The sequence below is a fragment of the Peromyscus californicus genome, unplaced genomic scaffold (assembly GCF_007827085.1).
Source record: "Peromyscus californicus insignis strain IS unplaced genomic scaffold, ASM782708v3 Scaffold_6__1_contigs__length_162567912, whole genome shotgun sequence".
NCBI lineage: Eukaryota > Metazoa > Chordata > Mammalia > Rodentia > Cricetidae > Peromyscus > Peromyscus californicus.
In genome coordinates this window covers 127879819-127901061 of record NW_026294584.1, presented here as the reverse complement: position 1 = coordinate 127901061, position 21243 = coordinate 127879819, and the positions used below count along the sequence as shown (strand labels likewise).

At 40.5% G+C, this 21243-nt stretch overlaps 2 protein-coding genes across 12 annotated transcripts in view; one reads left to right on the top strand and one right to left on the bottom strand.

Annotated features, from left to right (window-relative positions):
* Setd5 (SET domain containing 5) overlaps positions 1 to 21243 on the bottom strand; it is a 91983-nt gene that overhangs the window by 9878 nt on the left and 60862 nt on the right. For all 11 annotated transcript variants that reach the window (XM_052720859.1, XM_052720862.1, XM_052720857.1 and 8 more), the window contains 3 exons: positions 14241 to 14488; positions 5928 to 6398; positions 712 to 1010 (listed from right to left, as the gene is read on the bottom strand). In XM_052720859.1, coding sequence (XP_052576819.1) covers positions 712 to 1010; positions 5928 to 6398; positions 14241 to 14488 — 1018 coding nt within the window. The remainder of the gene's footprint in view (positions 1 to 711; positions 1011 to 5927; positions 6399 to 14240; positions 14489 to 21243) is intronic.
* Positions 9863 to 14234, top strand: LOC128099149 (ATP synthase subunit ATP5MJ, mitochondrial-like). Its single transcript, XM_052720878.1, has one exon. It carries the CDS (start codon positions 10062 to 10064, stop codon positions 10242 to 10244), a length of 183 nt encoding a protein of 60 aa, XP_052576838.1. The 5' UTR covers positions 9863 to 10061; the 3' UTR covers positions 10245 to 14234.

Below are 21243 nucleotides of genomic sequence, written 5' to 3'. Positions count from 1 at the left end.
AGCTGGGGTACTGTGATGCATGTCTATAATCCCAGCACCCTCGAAGCAAAGGCGGGATCAAATAGTTCAAGGCCAGTTTGGGCTACAGAATGAGACTCTGCCTCAAAAATCTGCAGAGGAAAACTAAACCAACCTGTAATCCTATTTCATCCAACACCCACAACTTGTCATTACTATTACTTAGTTTTCTATGATGTCTCCTAAACTAGACAAGTCCTTTCAGAGCATCTCATCACTCTGCATATGCTAGCTCCAAGGGACACAGTTCTTAAATTAGAGGAACCTGGAGTTGGCAAGATAAAGGTGCTTGTTACCAAGTCTAAAGACCCAAGTTCAATCTCCAGAACTAACATAGTGGCAAGGAAGAACTGATTCCTGGAAGTATCATCTGACCTCCATATGCATGTATGTGCACGCGCGCGCACACACACACACACGGTGTGGCTGTTCACTTACTTTTCATATAAATTAAGACAAAGAGCCCTCCTAATAAAATTGCTTATGGGTACCCACAACTTCACTACACATTGTCCAGTGAGACTCTAAAGGGTGGGATGTGCTTATACTAACTAGCTGAACAGGACAGATAGCAAATTGGAGGCTGCCTGTCTCAGGTAAGTGCTCTCATACATTTTAGGTAAAACTGGAAATGATCTGAATAAATATTTCCTACCTGAATTTAATTTTAAAGCTAATTAAATATAAACTTACCACCTACTGCTGATGTTTTCTTGAGGTCTGCAGTGAGAGGAGGAAGTGCCCCTGGAATCTGATGGGCTTACCGCCTCCAAATGTGATGTGGAGGAATGAGATGGGGAGAATTTTTTGTGAGGGGACGAGGGGGTCCGGGCTGAGGATCCCTGCACACCATGGGCAGCAGCATCAGAAACAGAGTTACTGCTGCCTTGTCCAGCTCCTGCAGACTTGCTTTTGCTCTGTGAAGAGTCACTTCCCCCACCAGAATTCTCCTTGGCTTCTTGTTTCCGTTTGCGGTACTCTAGCAAGGATACCTAGATATGAAGAAGCAGCTATCATTAGCGAGTGGCTTACTGGCAACAGGGAAAAGAAAAGAGTCCTGGGTAAAGCAGTAGCAAGCCATGCAAACAAAGCAGGCACCAATTATGATAACCTTTATTGTATTTTTAAACTATATGTGTGTGGCTGTGTGTGCGAGTACAGGTGCTGGAGTTGGAATACCCCTGGAGAGACCATCTGATGTGGGTGTTGTATATTGAACTCACATCGTCTAGATGAGCAGGATGGGCTCTTAACCACTAAGAGATCTTTCCAGCCCCATATAACAACCTTTTTCAGGTATAAAAGAGATCTGATCACTGCTACAGATTCAAGCCAGTCAGAAACTGGTGAGGGGGAAAAGAATACCCTAAATGTCATTTTTGAAGAACGGCGCTCAAGCGGATGGCATCCTCTGTCTTCAGAGGAGCCTGTGAGATTACTGACACCTTCGTCACCTATCAGTTACGTCCAACAACTGGGGCATCTGTGAGAATAGGGCAGAAAAATGCAATTTTTATGCACCTTGGAAAAACCAGTTCTTCACTCCCTAGGAACACCCACTCCATCAAAAACAAACAAATAAACCCACAATAAATAAAGTACCACCAAGAGGAAAAAGGTATGTATTTCATGGTTCTTCATTATACTCAAATTTGGAAAACACACAATGGGATTTGGGGTTATTTGTATTACATATAAGGGAATAAAAGTATTTTAAAGCAAGAAGAAATTTCATTTATAGACTTCAGCAACCTATCTGTAACTTGGAAACGTTTTCCAAATCCTCAAACCACCTTCTAATCTTTACTCATTTCTACACCCCCACCCCCTGCTGTCAACAACAGACCTTTTTCCTGTCCACCAAGTATTGTGCTCTATTGCTTATTGAGCCTACTATAGAATCTTGTTTCTTGACTAAGCTATAAGTTGTATTAAGGTATAGGTTAAGCTTACTGAGCTTTTAATTTTTTTTTTTTTTAAGATTTATTTATTATGTATACAGAAGAGGGTTGCCAGATCTCATTACAGATGGTTGTGAGCCACCATGTGGGTGCTGGGAATTGAACTCAGGACCTCTGGACCTCTCGAAGAGCAGTCGGTGCTCTTAACCTCTGAGCCATCTCTCCAGCCCCGAGCTTTTAATTTTTTTCCTCTGTGTGTGTACAAGCACATATATGATGCATATATGGGGGTCAGAGGACAACTTTTTTGGAGTTGGTTCTTTTTGAGGGAATTTGTCTTGTTACTCTGCCCTTGCACCGCATATGTAGACTTCTGGCTGATTCTCCTGTTTCCACTTTGTATCTTGCTATGAGTGCTGAGGCTGGGATTATAGACTTTGGCTTTAGAGTTAAAATCATTTGTGTGTGTGTGTGTGAGTGTTTTGCATGCATGCGTATCTGATGCTGGTGGAATCCCCAGGACTTGAGTAAGAGCCACTGTGAGCCATGTGGGTGCTGGGAATTGAATCTTAGTCTCTGAAAGAGCAGCTCTTAACTGCCAAGCCATCTGTCCAGCCCTGGCTCTGGCTTTTTAAATGTGGGTTCTAGAGATCAAACTCAGGTTGCCAGGGCTACATGGCTAGCATTTTTACCTGCTAACTCATCTTGCTGGCATATATTTTATTTCTGAAGGGAAGAGTTGGGTTTCTTTGGAGATAGTCTCATGTATCCTGTATGGTCTCAAATTCCTGCCTCTTCCTCCTAAGTGCTTGGATAGATTATAGTCAAGTATCACCATGCCTAGCTCTATTTGTATGGTTTTTTTTTTTTTTTTTTTTGAGACTGAATGTATGTAGACCAGGAAGCCCTTGGATTTAGGATCTAACTACCCCAGTCTCCCAGGTCCTAAGATCACAGAAGTGCGACACCACACATAAGCTTATTTACCTTTAATTAAAAAACAAACAAAACAAAATCCCATCTACTTATTCACTAATGTGTAGGTCAAAGGACGACCTGGGGAAGTGGGTTCCCTCCTTGTACTACATGTGTCCTGGGGACCAAAATCAGGTCTGTCAGGCTTGGCAGCAAGTGCATTTATCCACTCATCTCCCACTGGCCTTTCCTTGACTTTAAAATACTGTATTATTAGCTGGCTGTGGTGGTGCACACCTTTAATCCCAGCACTTAGGAGGCAGAAGCAGGTGGATCTCTTTGAGTCTAATGCCAGCCAGTGTAAAGAATGAGTTCCAGGACAGCTAAAGCTACACAGAGAAACCCTGCCTTAAACAAACAAACAAAAAAACCAAAACCAAATCAACCCCTCCCCCCAAAAAACCCTATTTTATCTACCCACATGTATGTGTATGTGGCTTGAGAGCGAAGAAGGGGATGTGGGATGCCTTGGAGCTGGAGTTGTTGTTGTTTGTGAGATATCCCATGTAGGTGCTAGGGTTCTGAATTCAAGTTTTGTGACAGACCAGTTAATGCTCTTACTAGCTGAACCATCTCTCTAGTCACCCATTCCTTGGCCTTTGATTAACACTCAGTATAAAAATTTGGCACATCACAGGTGCCCAATATATTTTACAAATATTTCTGAAGCAACTTTAACTTCAATTACCTACATATATAACAAATGAAACTAGAAATGCAAAGACATTTGTCATGTTATGTATTTTTTCAATAATTTATTTTTATTTTATATGTACTAGTATCTTTGCCTTCATGTGTGTCTGTGTGAGGGTGCTGGATCCCCTGGAACTGCAGTCACAGAGAGTTGAAAGCTGCCATGTGGGTGCTAGGAGTTGAACCCAGGTCCTCTGGAAGAGCTGTCCGTTCTCTTAAGTGCTGAGTCATCCCTTCCGACCAATGTTGGTGTGTATTTTGTAAGTCAGTACTACTCATACAAGGCTTTGAACCCCCACCATTATCTTACTCCCTATTGTGTGCAGTGTTTCCTTTTCCTATCATAAAAGCTCTTAATTTTGTGTCTTAGTGTGAAATACCACAAAAACAATAAAAATAGTTCGTGTATGCATTTTTATATATAATCTTGGAGAGAAGCTAATAAACTTGGATAATGAACACTACTGTAATTAAAATAAAGTCTCAAGTCTCTAAATTTCTTTCTTTTCCTTTTTTTTTTTTTCCCCAGACAGGGTTTCTCTATGTAGTTTTAGGTGTCCTGAACTTGCTTTTGTAGACCAGGCTGGCCTCGAACTCAGAGATCCTCTTGCTTCTGCCTTCCAAGTGCTGGGATTCAAGGTGTGCAACAGCATCACCTGGCATCACAAGGCTCTATTTCAATGAGGATACAACTAGTTTTTTTCTGTGAAAATGTTACACATGGGATACTCGGCATTGTTAGTCCCTAACAAAAAATACATCCAAGTCACTATGACAACCCAGAATATTCTCAAAAGCATAGACTAAAAACAAAAACAAAAACACCAGGCAGAGTTTAGGTTTTGTGGTTTTTGAGAACAGGCATGCCTTCTAAGCCTCACACCATGACAAGCTCTCTAAGGTCTAGTCTGCCCACGGCATCCTGGTCCTGGTCTTCCCTGGTGTCATCAATGCAGTCCACTGTCTGCACCCCAGGGCAGCATTACAAACCGATCGTACAGTAACATCTTCATCTAGATTTGTGGCTGATTCATTCTCGTTTGAAATGTAGCTAAACCCCCCAGCTCTGAATTCCTACTCCTCAGGCTAAATAAAGACTTCCTGTTCATTCTTAAACTACCCACTACATAGGGGATTCCTCTAAGATATGAACAACTCCATTGGAGAAACTACCACCACCGTAATTCAGGATTTATTAATTCTATTCTCTAGTGAAGCTCCACGACCATAGAATTTAGGAGGTGATCCAGCACATTAACAGCTAGAACATGCAATCTGGAATAAGAATCACTGTAGTATACCCTGGCTCCTTCATTTATTAGCTGTGTCTGTCACCAAAGGCAAGTTACTCAACTAGCTTTAGTTTTCTCATATGCAAAATGGAAAATCCCCTAATTATACAACCACTGTAATGACAAAATGAATTAATGAAAACAAAACATGGTCTCTATGTAGCTCCAGTTAGCCTTGAACTTTCTAAAAATCTAGATTCTTTATTTATTTGTCTGTATGAGTATATGTATGGGTGCCCACGGAGGCCAGAAGAGGGCACTAGAACCCCTGGAACTGGAGTTAACATTAAGTAGCTGTAAACCACTAACTCAAGGAGTCCTTTGTTGCTGATCCAGCCCTCCAGCCTCTGACATTGACCTTCTCAATTCTCCTGCCTCAACTTCACAAATGGGAGCTGGGATTATATATGTGAACCACATCTGTCTAAGAAAACACATATGACGGTCTTAAAAGCTGTGCCCTCAACTGAGTTCTGCAAGTAACACAGCTTTTAGTATTCTTTCCAGTGCTCTAGCCTTTCAGTAGCACACAACATTTATTTAAAAGCCTAGGATGGCTTCAGCTTTGCAATCCCACTTCAACCTTCAGAATGCTAAGGTCATAGGTAGGTGCCACTATGCCTGGCTGGATATTTGCTTATTTGTATTGGTGATGCTGGAGACGGAAGGCTACACAAGTATTCTTCTACTGACTACACTTCAGTCGTCCTGGTTATTCACAACACTTACCAGCGGTACTAATACAGTCTACTTCTCAGGGCCTGAGAGATGCCAAGACTGAAGATGACTCAAATTCAGTCCCAGGGTCCACACAGTGGATAGAGAACTGATTCCCACAAGTCACCTTCTGACTTCCACATATGTGCCTTTGGAATATTCATGCCCCCTACACCCCGCATAAACCAAAGAAGCAAATGTAATTAAATAAGATCTAATTTTCACAGATTACAGCATAGAGCAGGACAAGTGCTATGACTGGAGCTTACAAAGTTCTGAATTATCTGGTTAATACCCTTTAGGAGTGGCCCTATATAACATGAACACTTACTTTTTTCCTTTGTGGTGGGTTCTGAGGAGCAGATGGGACTCCGTCACAGGCCCTTTCACCACCAGGTGACATGGAGCCACGAGAGAGGTCTTTCAGAAAGCCATGTTCATATCTGCTGGAAAAGCCTTCTGCAGGGGAACAATATCCTCCATCTAAATGCAAAGGCTTCCTGTCCCCCACCAAGGGGGACCCTCTATACAGTCCATCTGCTCGAGGCATAGCGTTCAAAGGGGAATAGGCGTACATCAAGTTGAACTCTGTCCTAAACGCCTGGTCTGAATTTCTCAGCAAGGTCTGAGAGCCATCTCCACTCCTGTTGGGGAAGCCAGCCTCTGAGGTTGGAGCGACAGAGGGATGAGAAGCCAGGTCAGGATGACTGCAGTTGAGCAGGGAAGGTCTATCAGCACAGCTGTGAGTGCTAGAGTCTGGGTATCCCACTTTTGACAAATCCAGGTCTTTTCGGTGGCAAAGCTGAAAAGGATTAAAAAAAAAAAAAATCAACAGACATATGGGGCATAGTAGAAAGGAAAAGTCAAAGGGCAGCAAGGGAGGTAGAGGGGCACAGGTGTACAAGGAGAAAGATAGAAGCAGAAGAAAGACTCATTAACATGTGTAAAGTCCATTGAGCAAAGAAAGTGCCCACACGCCAGACTACTAAGGACTCACAGTGTTTCTGCATGAGAACACTGGGGAAGCTGGCACCAGGCAACTAGACAACATGACTACTCTGTCTGCTCAGTCTTCATCAGGCTGCTGGCCAACCGACAGCGTACTTGGGGGCTGGCAGTGCAATCAGGGGCATATCTGAGCCCCAAGCACAATACAGGAAGGTCTTAAATTGCTGGTTTCCAGTGTTATACATTACTAAATTAGTATCAATGGGGGAGGTGGTGAAGGAAGGTGGAGAAAAGTAGAAGGTAGCTGCAAAGTCAAATATGTAAATTACTGGTTCAGTAGGAGAATGGCATTAAAAATAGTTTATCATTAACTTATACCTTGAATTATGTTTCTCATGTAACTTTCTGTCTGATCAATTCTTCTGTGTCCTCTGCTGTCTATCAATAAATGTATCAAAGGACTGCTGATACCTACCACTACAGAGCACCAGTGATAAAACCCACCTACTATTGCTTATCCTCTCCTAACATCAAGATTTCTACTAGGTCAACTGCCTATAAAGAAGGTACCAGAAATCCAAATACCATGTCAAATATCAAATCCCTACTATATTAGAATCTTTAGCAACCAAGGTCAGAACAACCTATACTTTTCCAACAAGTAATATCCAGCAAATCAACAGTAAACTAGTAGAATACAATCTTTTCAGTTTCTTAATGATCTATAGAAAATCTACTGACTCAGATTTTGGATAATCCTCAGGTAGTTGGTCACCTAATTATTTTAGAGTGGGATTAAAGATCAGTTAATTTCTAAAGATCCAGAGATTATAATTTTCTCCTTAAGAGGAAAAAGGCTCCATGTAGATTTATAGGGTTAATAATTACTACATTTGCCTAAAGTTTATAATAAAAGTTAACACTAAAATCTGAATTTAGGATCTTTACAGAGGAAGGGTTTCCAAGAAAAGCACTCAAAGGCATTCAGTGATAGTCTAAGAGGCATCATTCACTGTACAGCAACCATATCCCAGACACTGTAGAACAGAGGATTAAGGTTCCTTGCATATTTACACCCAGTAAGGAGTTCCAGGGAACATGAAGGAAAGCTGAAGAAAGTTGGATTCACGAAGAAAGCTGCTCAACTATGACCCAAAGTCCAATGGGGAGCTGTCAATTCAACCCCAATAATACATCCACAGCATGAATACTGAGATAGTGCCTACCAACCCCACTTTCCTTGTTAATAAGCAGACATTATTCATCACTTTCTCCAACAAGACTCTGATAGCACTAGAATCTGTATCCTTTCAAGATTTTCTTCTTTAATGAAACTCTTCAACCACTGCTTCCCCCAAATGACAACAACAAAACCCTAACCCCACAACATATATATAGCTACTTAACTTTCTTGGGTCTATTTCTACAGTTACACAGAATATTCACTCTACTTGCTGTGAATGAGTGAGTGACTGTCTTCCAGCCCAGCACCCCATTTACTCAGATTCCCAGCCCTCCCACACATTCAGGACTACATTCATGCACTCACTCTCAGCCTCCATGTGTGATTGAGATGGTGTGATAACTACCTCAGGTGACAGGGACTTAGGTCTGTGCACAGAGGAACCCTCAAGGGAAGATATGTTCTAGAGGAGGGAAAGTATCATGTTATTCATCTACTCTAAGTCAAGAAGAAAAACACAAGAGAAAGTAAAGCATGGAAGTTAGCCATAACCTTTTTATTTGGAGGCGGGGATAGGTATGGTTAAGAATGCACAGGGGAGAGGGATGGCAGTGGTGGTGCATGCCTTTAATCCCAGCACTCAGAAGGCAGATCCAGGTGGATCTCTGTGAGTTCGAGGCCAGCCTGGTCTACAGAGTGAGTTCCAGGACAGGCTCCAAAGCTACACAGAGAAACCTTGTCATGAAAAACCAAAAAGATAAAAAAAAAAAAAATGCACAGGGAAAATGTTTAACTGCAGAACTCACTCCATGGACAAAGTGATTTGCTTCCTGGTGTCTTGGAAAGTACTTAAGGAAAACTGGGTATTAATGTTTTATGCTGTAAGTACACACCTCAAGTAGAACTGAGGAAAGAGGTGAAATGTTAAACTTTTTAAAAAAAATTTTATTTTAGAGTATTTAGTGTTTCTTATATGGTGGGGAGGGCACCTTAACCCTTATTCTTTCTAGAGGAACTCTGTTCCTTCTCCTCATACCCCTCTGATCATCATCTTTCTTTACTTTCTTACTAGCTTCAGGCCCTATCAGTTACCCAAGGGAATACCTGGGATCTAACAGAAGAGAGAGACGGCTAGTTCCTCTTAGCCTTGTGCATCCTTAGCAGTTAGATAGAATTCATAGTATTTTAGGTACCACAACAAAACAAAGCAAAAAACAAACAATGAAACAAAAAAAAAGTAAGACAACCCCCGCCCCCCAAAAAGCGCAAAACATACCATGTGTATGTCTCTGTCTGTGAACTACACAGGATACAGAGGACAGGACACTCAGCTGAGGCAGTGCCTCCCTACACACAGGGACCGGACTGTCCATGAGCTCTTGATGGTGATTTGAATGGCAACAGGAAAGTGATGATGGTAGCTAGGACAAGGACTCAGGGTACCAGTGACTAGGGTAAGGGGAGAGTTATCAAAACTGTGACCCAGAGAGCAGACATAGGCCATGCCATAATAGGACATATGGAGCTGCTTCAGCAAAACAAGGTTTGGATAGTCAATGTTTTTCAGTGGGGAAGGTGCTGGGTGTTCAAGGTACACTAGAGCCCATGTAAGACAGAGTATAGATCTCAGAGCACACAAGGGAAAGGGAAGGCTAAGTGGGCAATTTCTTTCAAGTTGCTTTCATTCTTCCTCTAGATTCTTTCCCTTCCTGAGAAGCTCGTTCTCTTTGTGTATCTCATCCCCCTCAGCACTAGGTATGTCCTGAATGAATGTTGCCTACTCCAAGTTTTCCCCTTTCCACTTGAAGCTGGTTTTACTTGTGATAACTTTTTGATATTTAAAACAAAAACAAAAACAGAACTCTGAGATTCTATTTGTATGCGTTTGCCTGCTTGCATGTCTGTGTATCACATGCATGCAGTACTTGAAAGGATCAGAAAAGGGCATTAGATTCCCAGAGACCAGTGTTAACAAATAGCTGTGGGGAGCCATATGGGTGTGTTGGGAAATCAAAATTGGGTCCTCTGGAAGAAAAGTCAGAGCTCTTAACTACAGCTACTCTAGACTGTATTTCATTTTACTTTTTAAATTTTTTTTTTTTTTTTTGGTTTTTTTTCGAGACAGGGTTTCTCTGTGTAGCTTTGCGCCTTTCCTGGAACTCACTTTACTTTTTAAATTTTTAACAGAAAAATTTTCTTTCAACATTTTCTTCTTCCAAATAACAATTGTACATTAGAAGAACAATATAGGGGGCCTGCGCGGCGCCTGCGTGCTCAGTGACCTTTCCCTGTCTAGTGGATTCTGTTGTGGCCTGTGGCCTTGGTCTTGCTGAGATGCTTCAAAACCTTATTAAGAATGTCTGGGTCCCCATGAAACCCTACTATACCCAGGTTTACCAGGAAATTTGGATGGGAATGGGGTTAATGAGCTACATCGTTTATAAAATCAGGAAAGCTGATAAAAGAAGTAACGCTGTGAAAGGCTCCAGTCCTGCACCTGCCCATGGCCATCATTAACCGCTCCCTGAGTCCACTCACGATGAATCCTGTCGGCTAAACTTAAGCAAGCTGTGTTAGGTGGGAACATGGAACATCGCTGAGCACTTACCTAAGTACCATTTACAATGTAGCATTAATAAATGTATGTGAGTTGCACGATAAAAAAAAAAAAAGAACAATATAGAAATTTTGTATTGAGTCACCTTTCAGTGTATTATTTCCTTTTTAAACGAACTGTGTCTTCAAACTGCAAGGATTATAGATATATGGCCTAGGCCCAATTCTCTGTGTCATCTGTTTTGATGCAAAACAACCTTTCTGTATCCAAATACAGCAAAGACCACTGCTATCAGGATGACAAAGATTGGTAGGATGAAGTTGTTTTTGTAATGGTAAGAATGGTGACACTGCCTTATTTAAATAAGAATTTTATAATCATGCACCTGAAGTTTTGCTATTTAACATATTTTCTTTTCTTCCTTGTGGTGGGATGGTCTTTCTGTACACTGTGAATATGTTGCTACTATTGGTTAATAAAGAAGCTGCTTTGACCTATGGCAAGACAGGTTATACCACGTGGGAAATACCACGTGGGAAATCCAAACAAAGATACAGGAAGAAAGGCAGGGTCAGGGGAGATGCTCGAGCCATCACCTGAGAGGCAAGATGTAATGCAACACAGGTAAAGTCACGAGATATGTGGGCGATACATAGATGAATAGAAATAGGTCAATTTAAGATAAAAGAGCTAGTTAGCAATAAACCCGAGCCATAGACCAAACAGTTTATAATTAATATAAGCCTCTGTGTATTTATTTGGGACTGAATGGCTGCAGGACACAGGAAAACTTACGGTTACACTTCCTGATAATCTTTTGAAAAATTACTGCATTTTCCCATTTAAAAAAAAATATATGTATGTATGGGTATTAAACATGCATATATGTCTGTTCACCATGTGCCTGTGGAAGCATCAGATCCCTGGAACTGGAGTTAGATGGTTGTGAGCCACCATGTGGGTGCTGGTAATAAAGCCCAGTCCTTGGCAAGAGCACCAGGAACTCTGAATTGCTGAGCCATTTTCTAGACACTAAAACATTTTAACTTATTTTAAAAAATTACGTGTGAATGTGTGGTGATATATTGTGTACCCTAATAAAATCCACCTGAAGATCAGAGGACACAGAACAAGCCACTAGATTAAACGCAGAGCCAGGTAGTGGTGGCATACACCTTTAATCCTATCACTTGAGAGGTAGAGATCGTTTGGACCTCTTTGAGTTCAAAGCTACCTTGGACTACATGAGACTGACTTAGCCTAGGAGAGAAACAGAGCCAGAGAGTGGTGGCACACACCTTTATTCTCAGCACTAGGAAACTTGAGACAGGAAATGATAAGGGTGGGCAGAGAAAGGTATATAAGGTATGAGGAGACAAAAACTAAAGTTTTTTGGCCTGAGGAAAGCTTTTCAGGCTGAGGAGTCCTAGAGGTAAAGGGTGGCTTGCTCTTTTGTCTCTCTGATCTTTCACCCCAATATCAGGCTGCGAGTTTTTTATTAAGACCATTTAGGAATTCATGTTACATCATGTGTATGTATGTGTCTGTGCATGTTAGTGCAGATGCCTGAGGAAGACACAAGAGGGAGCTCCATCCCTTGGAACTGAAGTTATAGGAGGTTGTAACCCACCTGATCTGGGTGCTGGCAATGGGAACAAGCTCTGAGCCATGTCTTTAAATCCCATGTTTTAATGTTTAAAACGTAGCATGCATGCATGCATGTATGTATGTATGTATGTATGTATGTATGTATGTATGTACGTACGTATGTACGTATGTACGTACGTCTGTCTGTGTGGTGAAGTTAAAGGTTGAACTTGTGGAGTTGGTTTTTTACTTCTACCATGTGGGTTGCCAGGGCTGAACTCAGGTGGTTAGATATGGTGGCAAGTGCCTTTACTGCTGAGCCAGCCTGCTTCCTGGTATTTTAACTGTATGCTTAGACTAATGTGGTTATATTTTATCTGTGCACTCCAATAAAGCTTATCTGAGGATCAGAGGACAGAGCCAGTCACTATATTAAACATAGAGGTCAGGCAATGGTAGCACACACCTTTAATCCTAGCATTTGGGAGGCAGAGATTCACCTGGACCTCTGTGAGTTCAAGGCCACACTGGGAAAAGAGCCAGGCGTGGTGGCACATGCCTTAAATTCCAACACTAGTTAACAATAGAGGTCTGAGGGTCTGTACAGACAGAAAGTAATAGAGCTGGGCAGAGAGAGGAAGTAAGAGGGCAGGACACAGAAAGGCATATAGGCATGGGTATATAGGAAGTAGTCTCTGGAGGCTGAGGAGTCGGTAAGGGGAGGTTGGTTGTGGCTTGTCCTAGTCCTCTGATCTTTCAGTTTCCACCCCAATATCTGGCTCTGGGTTTTTTACTAATAAGACTGTTTAGCAATTCGTCTTACAGACTAAGATTCACCAAAATCCATGTTCTCTCTCTCTTAAAATACCTTGCATTTACACAGCATTTTATAGTTATCAAATGCAGCAAGAGATAAGAAATGTGCTGGGTATAAATTTGCTTGTTTTGGAAGACTTCTAATTTCTATGATTTCACATTAATAATGAAACCTGCCATGATAAGGTGCAACTCTATTCCTATAACTGATTGCATTCCAGGGACAATTTCTCCTTAGGATATCTTACCATGAAATTCTAATTGCTAACTGATACGAAAGCTTAACTGTTAAGCGGACAAAGTTAGAGGTCTGAATTCTGTTTTAATATCTGATTAAAAAGAATGACACAGGAATATGGTAATTTCCCTAAGAAAATCAAATGTAACCAGGATGACATTTTTGCACCCAGAAAGGTTGGCTCTACAGTAAGTGAATACTGGGCTGAGTTAGAAATAGAGCACATTGTTCTGCTTTCAGTTGCTAGCTCCTTTGCATTAGCCATAGAAGAACCCAGGCACTGTTAATCCTTAGATACTCATTAAAAGTTTCAACAAGACTGAGACATTCAGTTTTATCAAGACAACATCCAGAGAAGTAAGTCAGACTTTTTAGTGGGTGGATCAATTTGTCCCCCACCCCAGAATATCTATTTAATTAAAGCAACATGCAAAAGATGAGTTTTTAATACACATGGATTATATTCACATCTTCCACTTGAACTTGAATATTAAAGTGATTGAGTATGACTTTTAGGAACAGCTTAATACATATATTTCTAATGTAATCCAACCATTAAAGTAGACTAACACATAATAACAGTAGACCAACACATAATAGCAAGGAGGGAGAGTAACCTGGAATGGGAAAATCAAAACAGCAACAAGAACAACAATAAACATTCACCATAAGCCATACCCCAATATTGCTAAGTCTCTGTCCCCTGAGGCCATAGTGGAGCTACCAAAGAACCTGGGAAAGACACTTTACACAGTTAGAAGCCTAACACACAGATGTGAGCCCAGTGTAGTCTGAAAACCCAGGCATGGGAAACTAATGGGTACCACAGGAACCTAGACACCTCTTTTGACCAACATATATACTAAAGATGAAGATCCTGCATGCTTACTACCTAAAATTAAGGAGACCGAAGGACTGAATGTCAAGACAAGTGAATGGGATCTTGGCAGCACTGTTCTTATTTTGGCAAGAACAGGGGCTGCCAAGACAAAAAAGGCTACCAGCCCACAGTGACCCAAGGTTGCTGATTTTTTCTTTTTGGTTTTCTTCAAGACAGGGTTTCTCTGTGTAGTTTTGGTGCCTATCCCTGATCTCACTCTGTAGATCAGACAGGCCTTAAACTCACAGAGTTCCACCTGGCTCTGCCACCCAAGTGCTGGGATTAAAGGCATGCCACCACCGCCTGGTGTGATTTCTTAATGAGATGAAGATGGAAGACAGCTAAGAAACATCTGAAATGATATTATATTTGAAATGAAGAGGTATAAATAATGATTTTCATATCAATCACTCCCAACCACCAAACCCCAATCACCTCGAACTGCAGAGGAGTGTTGGAACGACTAGCAGTAGTAAGAGATGTGATTGGCGAGAACATGAGGCTGTATCCATTTCGACACTCCTCTTCTCCTGGGTGAGTCTGGCCAGGTGTGGACAGCTGGGGACTCTTTGAGCCTGAGCTGGAAGGGGGTGGTGTAACTGGAGACAGAGGCCGAAGCAACTTGGTGATATTCTGCTCCATCAGATAGCGAGACTTCCATTTCTTTAATGGGCTCAATAAGTCTGTGAAACACAAAGCTTGGATGAGAACTGAATCATATCTTACTCTAAGACTAGTTAGCAAAAGCACTGACCTCTAGCCTGCAATGGGTCCTAACTCTTTTATGCCTTATCCCATTAAATTATCTCCTCTACTCAAACCCAATGCCTATACATACTTTTTTTTTTTTTTTGGAATACAATTCAGTTCTACATATCAGCCACGGATTCCCTTGTTCTCCCCCCTCCCGCCTATACATACTTCTAATCACTACAATCAATGTAATTTCTGAAGCATTCCATGTCCCAGAGAAACCCCACATGAATCTGAACAATTTTAATGATCAATGCCAAGGTGATTACTTAAACCACTCTCTACTTCTCTATTACCACCTGCTAGGTTGTCATACCTATATTCATCGTCTCTTATTTATCTGTGTACCCTTTCAGGAGCTCTTCCAGCAAACACTCTTGAGTAGGAGACACATAAGATCTTGGATCCTTTTGTAGCTCCTAGTGTTTTCATCATTGAACTAGGAGCTAGAAATGGTTCCTATAAAAACTTCTTAACTATTAAAACAAAACAAAACAAAACAAAAACAACAACCAAGACACCTTCTGTTTAGATTAACTGTATTCTTAGGTCCACTAAAAAAAGCAAGTTACTATAACTAAGTATTTTAGTGACTGTGTTTTGTGTTTAATGTAGTGTAGTTTACTTGTGTTTATGAGGGCCTTCAGGATAAAACATATTTCAGAGGAAAAATATACTTTTATTCACTCATAGTTAAAAGATCCTTTACTTAGTTATTAATATGTACTTCATGCAAAGTTAGGTATGTAAGGGCCATTATATATTTATTCTGTTTTCAAAGAGCTTAGAGAAAACATGTAAAATGCATTTACCTTAAGTTTCTAAGTATGATCAAGCTTGACTATAGCTCTACCACTTTTGAGGCAGACACAGGATTGCCACAAATTTTAGGCCAGCCTAGTCTACATAGCAAATTCTAAGGCAGCCTGGGATATATTATGAGACCCTGCCTTAAAAAAAAAATTAGTAGGCTCAAGAAGTTACAAATAAAGGGTTTTTGAGATGATCTGACAAGTAAAGGTGCTTGGGGTTCAATCCTTAGAGCCCACATAAAAGGTGGAAGGAGAGAACTGACTCCCAAAAATTGTCTTCTGAACTCCACATGCATACTGTGGGCCTCTGTAATGATAAAATTAAAACGAACATACTATCACCCTTCAAAGTAGGTAAAGTCAGAGATAGTGTAAAAGGACTATAGTCCCAGCTACTCAAGTGGCTGAGGTAGAACTGCTTGAGCCCAAGAGCTGAAGGCTAGCCTAGGCCTGAACAACACTATGGATTCCATTTCCCAGAAAACAAAACAAAAGACCACCACTATTTAAGTGTTTCTTGTATACCCGGCTCTAGATGGTGTGCTTGATGTGAAAAGTTAAGATGTCTATAAATCCTAGCATTACTGTTATTATCATCACCCTGTACTGAAGGTGAAGACTGATGTATAGAAAGAGCACCTGGTCCATGTTTCCCTACCCTGTATGGTGCTGAAGATCAAATTTGGGTCCTTGTATACCCTAGACAAGAATTTTTGCCAACCAGAGCTTCCATCTCTAGTCATCCTGTCTACACTCTTAATAAAAGCATTCTAAACTATAGCTTCATGGCTTGGCGGAAACTGTGACAATCATAATATGCACTGAAGGCAAAGTTTGGATCATGATCAGAGATGTGCTTAGGAAGATTATTCTGGTGACAATGGTATGGAACTAGAACTGTGAAACCACTGGAGTTAACAGAGTAGCCAATACAAAGAGATATGAGGCACTGATTATGTTTAAATGAGTATTTTATTTTTCTGTTTCTCAGGCTTTTCATTTCCTTACAATGAAAGCGTACTTTTCCAATCGGTCTATATAGCATGTGCTGTTTTTATCCTTTTAAACATGCTTAGGTACAAAAAAACAAATAAACATGTAATTCAAGATTAATCTGCACCATAACTTTTAAACACTTCTAAAGACTTCAAAACCAATCTCTAAGAACTCTGTACTGAGAGTTCAACAATGCAACTACTAAAGACATTTTGTGGTAAAGATCACTGTAGGAAAATTGGGGGAATGGCTATACAAATGAGTAAATGCGGTGTCTTTTTAATGATATTCACTGAACACTTAGGATGCTGTACTCAACATACAGACTTAATGACTTCTGGAACTCATAGGTCAGTAGTCTTTGCCATCTGTTTTCATATTTCTTTTTGTATACAAGTGTCAAATTTTATGTTTACTGCACGCACACACACACACACACACACACACACACACACACACACACACACACACACTTTTAAAAACCTTGACTCAATACTTCCTAAGATTATGTAAACAAACATTCAGGCATTTAACCCACAAATTTCTCTGATACTGAATAAAATTTTCTAAGTCTTGTTCTTTGGGGTTAGTGTGGGGTTTTTGAAATAGGGTCTTACTTTGAACTGACCTTGAACTGGCCATGTAGTTCAGGCTGGCTTCAAATAAGTATCCTTCTCCTGTCTTCAAAAGCTGGGAATATAGGCATGTGCTACCATGTCTGACTTATGAATATCTTTTAAAATTAAAAATGGGTATGTGACAATATTGCCAAAATTTAACCTGTGCTAAGTATCTTCCTTAATTGCAATTATAAGTATACTCTTAATGATGAAAAATGCTGGTCTCTACTTATTTCTGTACTTCTTGTTAGGACAAATATAGGGCTTCTGTTGTCTTTTTTTTTTTTTTTTTTAAGGATGACTGTGGGGCTGGGAGATATGGAAGCTTGAGAAGAAGAATTTGAATCCCCAATACTAATAATGAAAAGCCAGATACAGTTGCACTCTTGCCTGTAACCTCAGTGCCAGAGGTGGAAGTTTACCAGGCTACTGGGGCTTGCTGGCCACCAGCCTAGCTGCAGGTTCAGTGAGACAATGATTCAAAGGAACAGTGTGAAGAGCTAGAGCAGAACACCTGACTGCCTCCTCTGATCTTTATGCATGAACATCCACATATGCTTACTATCTTTGTATTTATTCTTGTGTAAATTACCTGCCCATGCTCAGCTTACACTGTATCAGTATGTGAGTCTTTCTGTTTTATAAGAGTTCTATAAATAGAGATGCCGACTGTCAAAAATGTTACAAATACACTTTTTCAGTTTGTTTTTAAGATGTATTTACTGGGGCTGAAGAGATGATAGTGGTTAAGAGCACTGGCTACTCTTGCAGAGGAACCAGGTTCTCTTGCCAGTACCCACATGTTACTCATAGCCATCTGTAACTCCAGTTTCAGGGGATCTAATGTTCACTTCTGAACTCCATGGGCACCAAGCACACATGTGGTCTATGTACATAAAATGTATAGGCAAACCACTCATATACAAAAAAATAAATCTAAAAGAGGATCCCCCCCACCCCCCCACCCCCCACCCCCCCCCCGGTTTCTCTGTATAGCTTTGCGCCTTTTCCTGGAACTCACTATGTAGCCCAGGCTGGCTTTGAACTCACAGAGATCCGCCTGCCTCTGCCTCCCGAGTGCTGGGATGTGTGTGCCACCACCACCTGGCTCTAAAAAAGTTTTTGTCTTTGTTACAATGCTAGTATTATTATATTAATTAATATATTAATTAATTAATATATTATATTAGCTAGTATCTGTCATTTATCTTCTGCCTGTTACAATTACGTCTTTGTAATTCTATCCCTGAACTTAAAAAATGCCACTTATTGACCTATTACCTTTAGGTTTAATTATTAATTCCTATTTGGTTTTAAAAAACACTTCATTTCATGTGCATGTGTAAATGTATATGGATGCATGCATGCTATGTTGTGCATGTGGAAGTCAAAGGACAACTTGGGGAGTCGATTCTCTTCTTCACCATGTGGGTCTCCGAGATTGAGTCCAAGTTGTCAGGCTTGGCAACAAGTCCCTTCCCCGCTTTTTGTTTTGGAAGGTCTCACAATATACAGCCTAGCAGTCTGTAACTGAATGTTTATGTGTTTGAGAGCAGGTCTCTAACTGTGGCCCAGCATGTAGTCCAGGCAAAGGATGGAAATCACTGCTGGCAATTTTCCTGCCACAGTCTGGAAAGTGTGAAGTACCATTCTATCTTGTTTTGAGGGTTCAACTGCGGGACACCCACACATGCTGGGTAAGCACTCTACCGTTTAGCTATATCCCTGCTCTAATTCCTACTTAAGAGAAAAAAAAAGTGCACATTTGTACTACACATTGTGGAGGTCAGAAGTAACTTTTGGGAGTTTGCTCTCTTTCAAACCTTGTTGAAGCAGGACCTCTAAAGCACAGAATACTATCTTATGCTCTTCTGGCCTGTCCCACAACTTCATCTCACCAAAATAGTGCTGGGATTACAGTAGCACCCCATGCATCCTGCTTTTTACATGGTTCTGGAATCTGAGTTCAGGTCTTCAGGATTGTGCAGCAGGCTTGACATCCTAAATTATACTTAATTTCTTAAGGAAGAAGTACTTATAATTAAGTTTAAGGAGTTGATTCCTACACCACCTTTCTTACAGGCAAATGCCTACTACCATTTTTTCTTCTTTGCACATCTTCTGTAATTGAAAGACAACTATAATCTTCCTTCACTGAATTAAAAAAAAACCAGTTATTTCCATTAGACTATTATTTATTACACATACTTTTGGTCCTTGAATATTTCTGGCAAGTACTTTACTGCTAAGCTACAATGTTCTCCTAGCTTGTTTCTATAGGTTTTTAAATATACTGGTCTTGGTTCTGAAAGTTATTCTATTTCCTGTACAACATACAACCACCCCCCACCCCACCCCCCCCACACCCCCCCGCTTTGAGACAGGGCCTTACAATGTTGTCTAGGTTGGTCTCAAACTTAGGGTTTTATTTTCTCAACCTCTCCAGGGATTCTAGGCACATACCACATCTAGCAATACTGATATTTTTGGAAATACCAACATAATATTGGCAATAAATGGTAGTAATCAGACAACCATGTGCATATTATAATAAAAAAAAACTCCCAACTCAGTGTTTTGTTTGGTGATACAACCATCAGCTGTAATTTGGGGGCATACCTTCACTACTGAGAGTTCATGATCCTTTTTAGCTACTCAAGCTTTGATTTCCTCCTCCTCATCAAGAGACTTGATTTCCAGTGTTCTCTATTTTTATTTTGCTATTCTGAGACAGGGTTTCTCAATGTAGCTCTGGCTGTTCTGGAACTCGCTCTGTAGACCAGGCTGGATTCAAACTTACAGAGATCCACTTGACTCTACCTCCCGAGTGCTGGAATTAAACGTGTGCACGACCAGAGCCTGGCTTGTTCTCTACTTTTTATTACTATTGTGAATAGAACATACTTCTCCATTTGTTCATCTTCATGTTTTAAAATGTTTACATACTGGTTTTGAATTTAGCCACTCAATAAATGCCTACTAGTTTTCCAGCTAATTTTCTTGGCTTTCTAGGTATATAACTCTATTACTTGCATATGACAACACTCATCTTTCTTTACTAGTACTTACATCTCCTTTCCTTTTGAAAGAAGGAAATATGCTTATAGCTAAAAAATTCTAGAATATGTTATAATAAAAATAAAACAGCGGAATTACATAATAATTCATAATTTTAGGGGTTTGTAGTATGTGTGGCACATGTATGCAAGTCCATGTGTGGGTGGGTGTGTACACCTGCATGTAGAAGCCGGAGGATAATAGATGTTTTACCCTACTGCCTCTACCTTATCCCTGAAACAGCCTCTCACTGGACTTGAACCTCACTGTTTTGGCTAGGCTGGCTAGCCAGCAAGCTCAGAAATTTGCCTGTTTCTGCCTTCCAATGGGGTAATTGTAGGAATATTCATCCATGTCTAGCTTTTTAAATGGGTGCTAGGAATGAATTTCAAACTTAGGTTCTTATGCTTGCATAGAAAGTATTCTGCAAGAGATTTAAAGGATGATGTATATGGCCAGTTCTCTTAGGAGTATAAAGTTGGCCTGATATTTGTTTTTTAAACTTTGAAATGGAGAAAGCAATGTAACACAGCCACTCAGGAATTTGACAATATCATGTTTATGATTGTTTAATAAATTTATCCAAAAATATTTGCCAGCTATATTTATTACGGAAACTAAACTTTAAGATGAACTATCAAGCTGGGCATGGTGGTAGAACCATTCTATAGAACCATCTCCCTAGTTTTGACAGGTCACCTCTCCTACCCCTCTGAGACAGGGTTTCTCTGTGTAGTCCTGGTTGTTCTACAGACCAGGCTGGCCTCCAACCCCAGAGATCTGCCTGCCTCTGCCCTGAGTGCTATGATTAAAGGCATATACCACCATGTCCATGAGTGGTTGTGTTACATTGCTTTCTCCATTTCAAATGTTAAAAAACAAATATCAAGCCAACTTTATATTCCAAGAGAACTGGTCATACATAGCATCCTTTAAATCTCTTGCAGATTCAAGGAGGTAAGTAAATCTAATTCACAAGTGATGCTATGCTTTCTCCTGGTCTTAGATCAATTTGATAAAGCCAACCAAGGATAAACTGTTCAAAAAATTATGATACCAGAGATCAAACCAAAGGCTTTTCTCATGCTAGGCAAGTACTACCATTAGGCAACAACCTCAAACCAAGAATAAAAATAAGGGGGGGGGGGGGGAAGAGAGGAGGAACTGTGGTTGGTATGTAAAATGGATAAAAAAATTAAA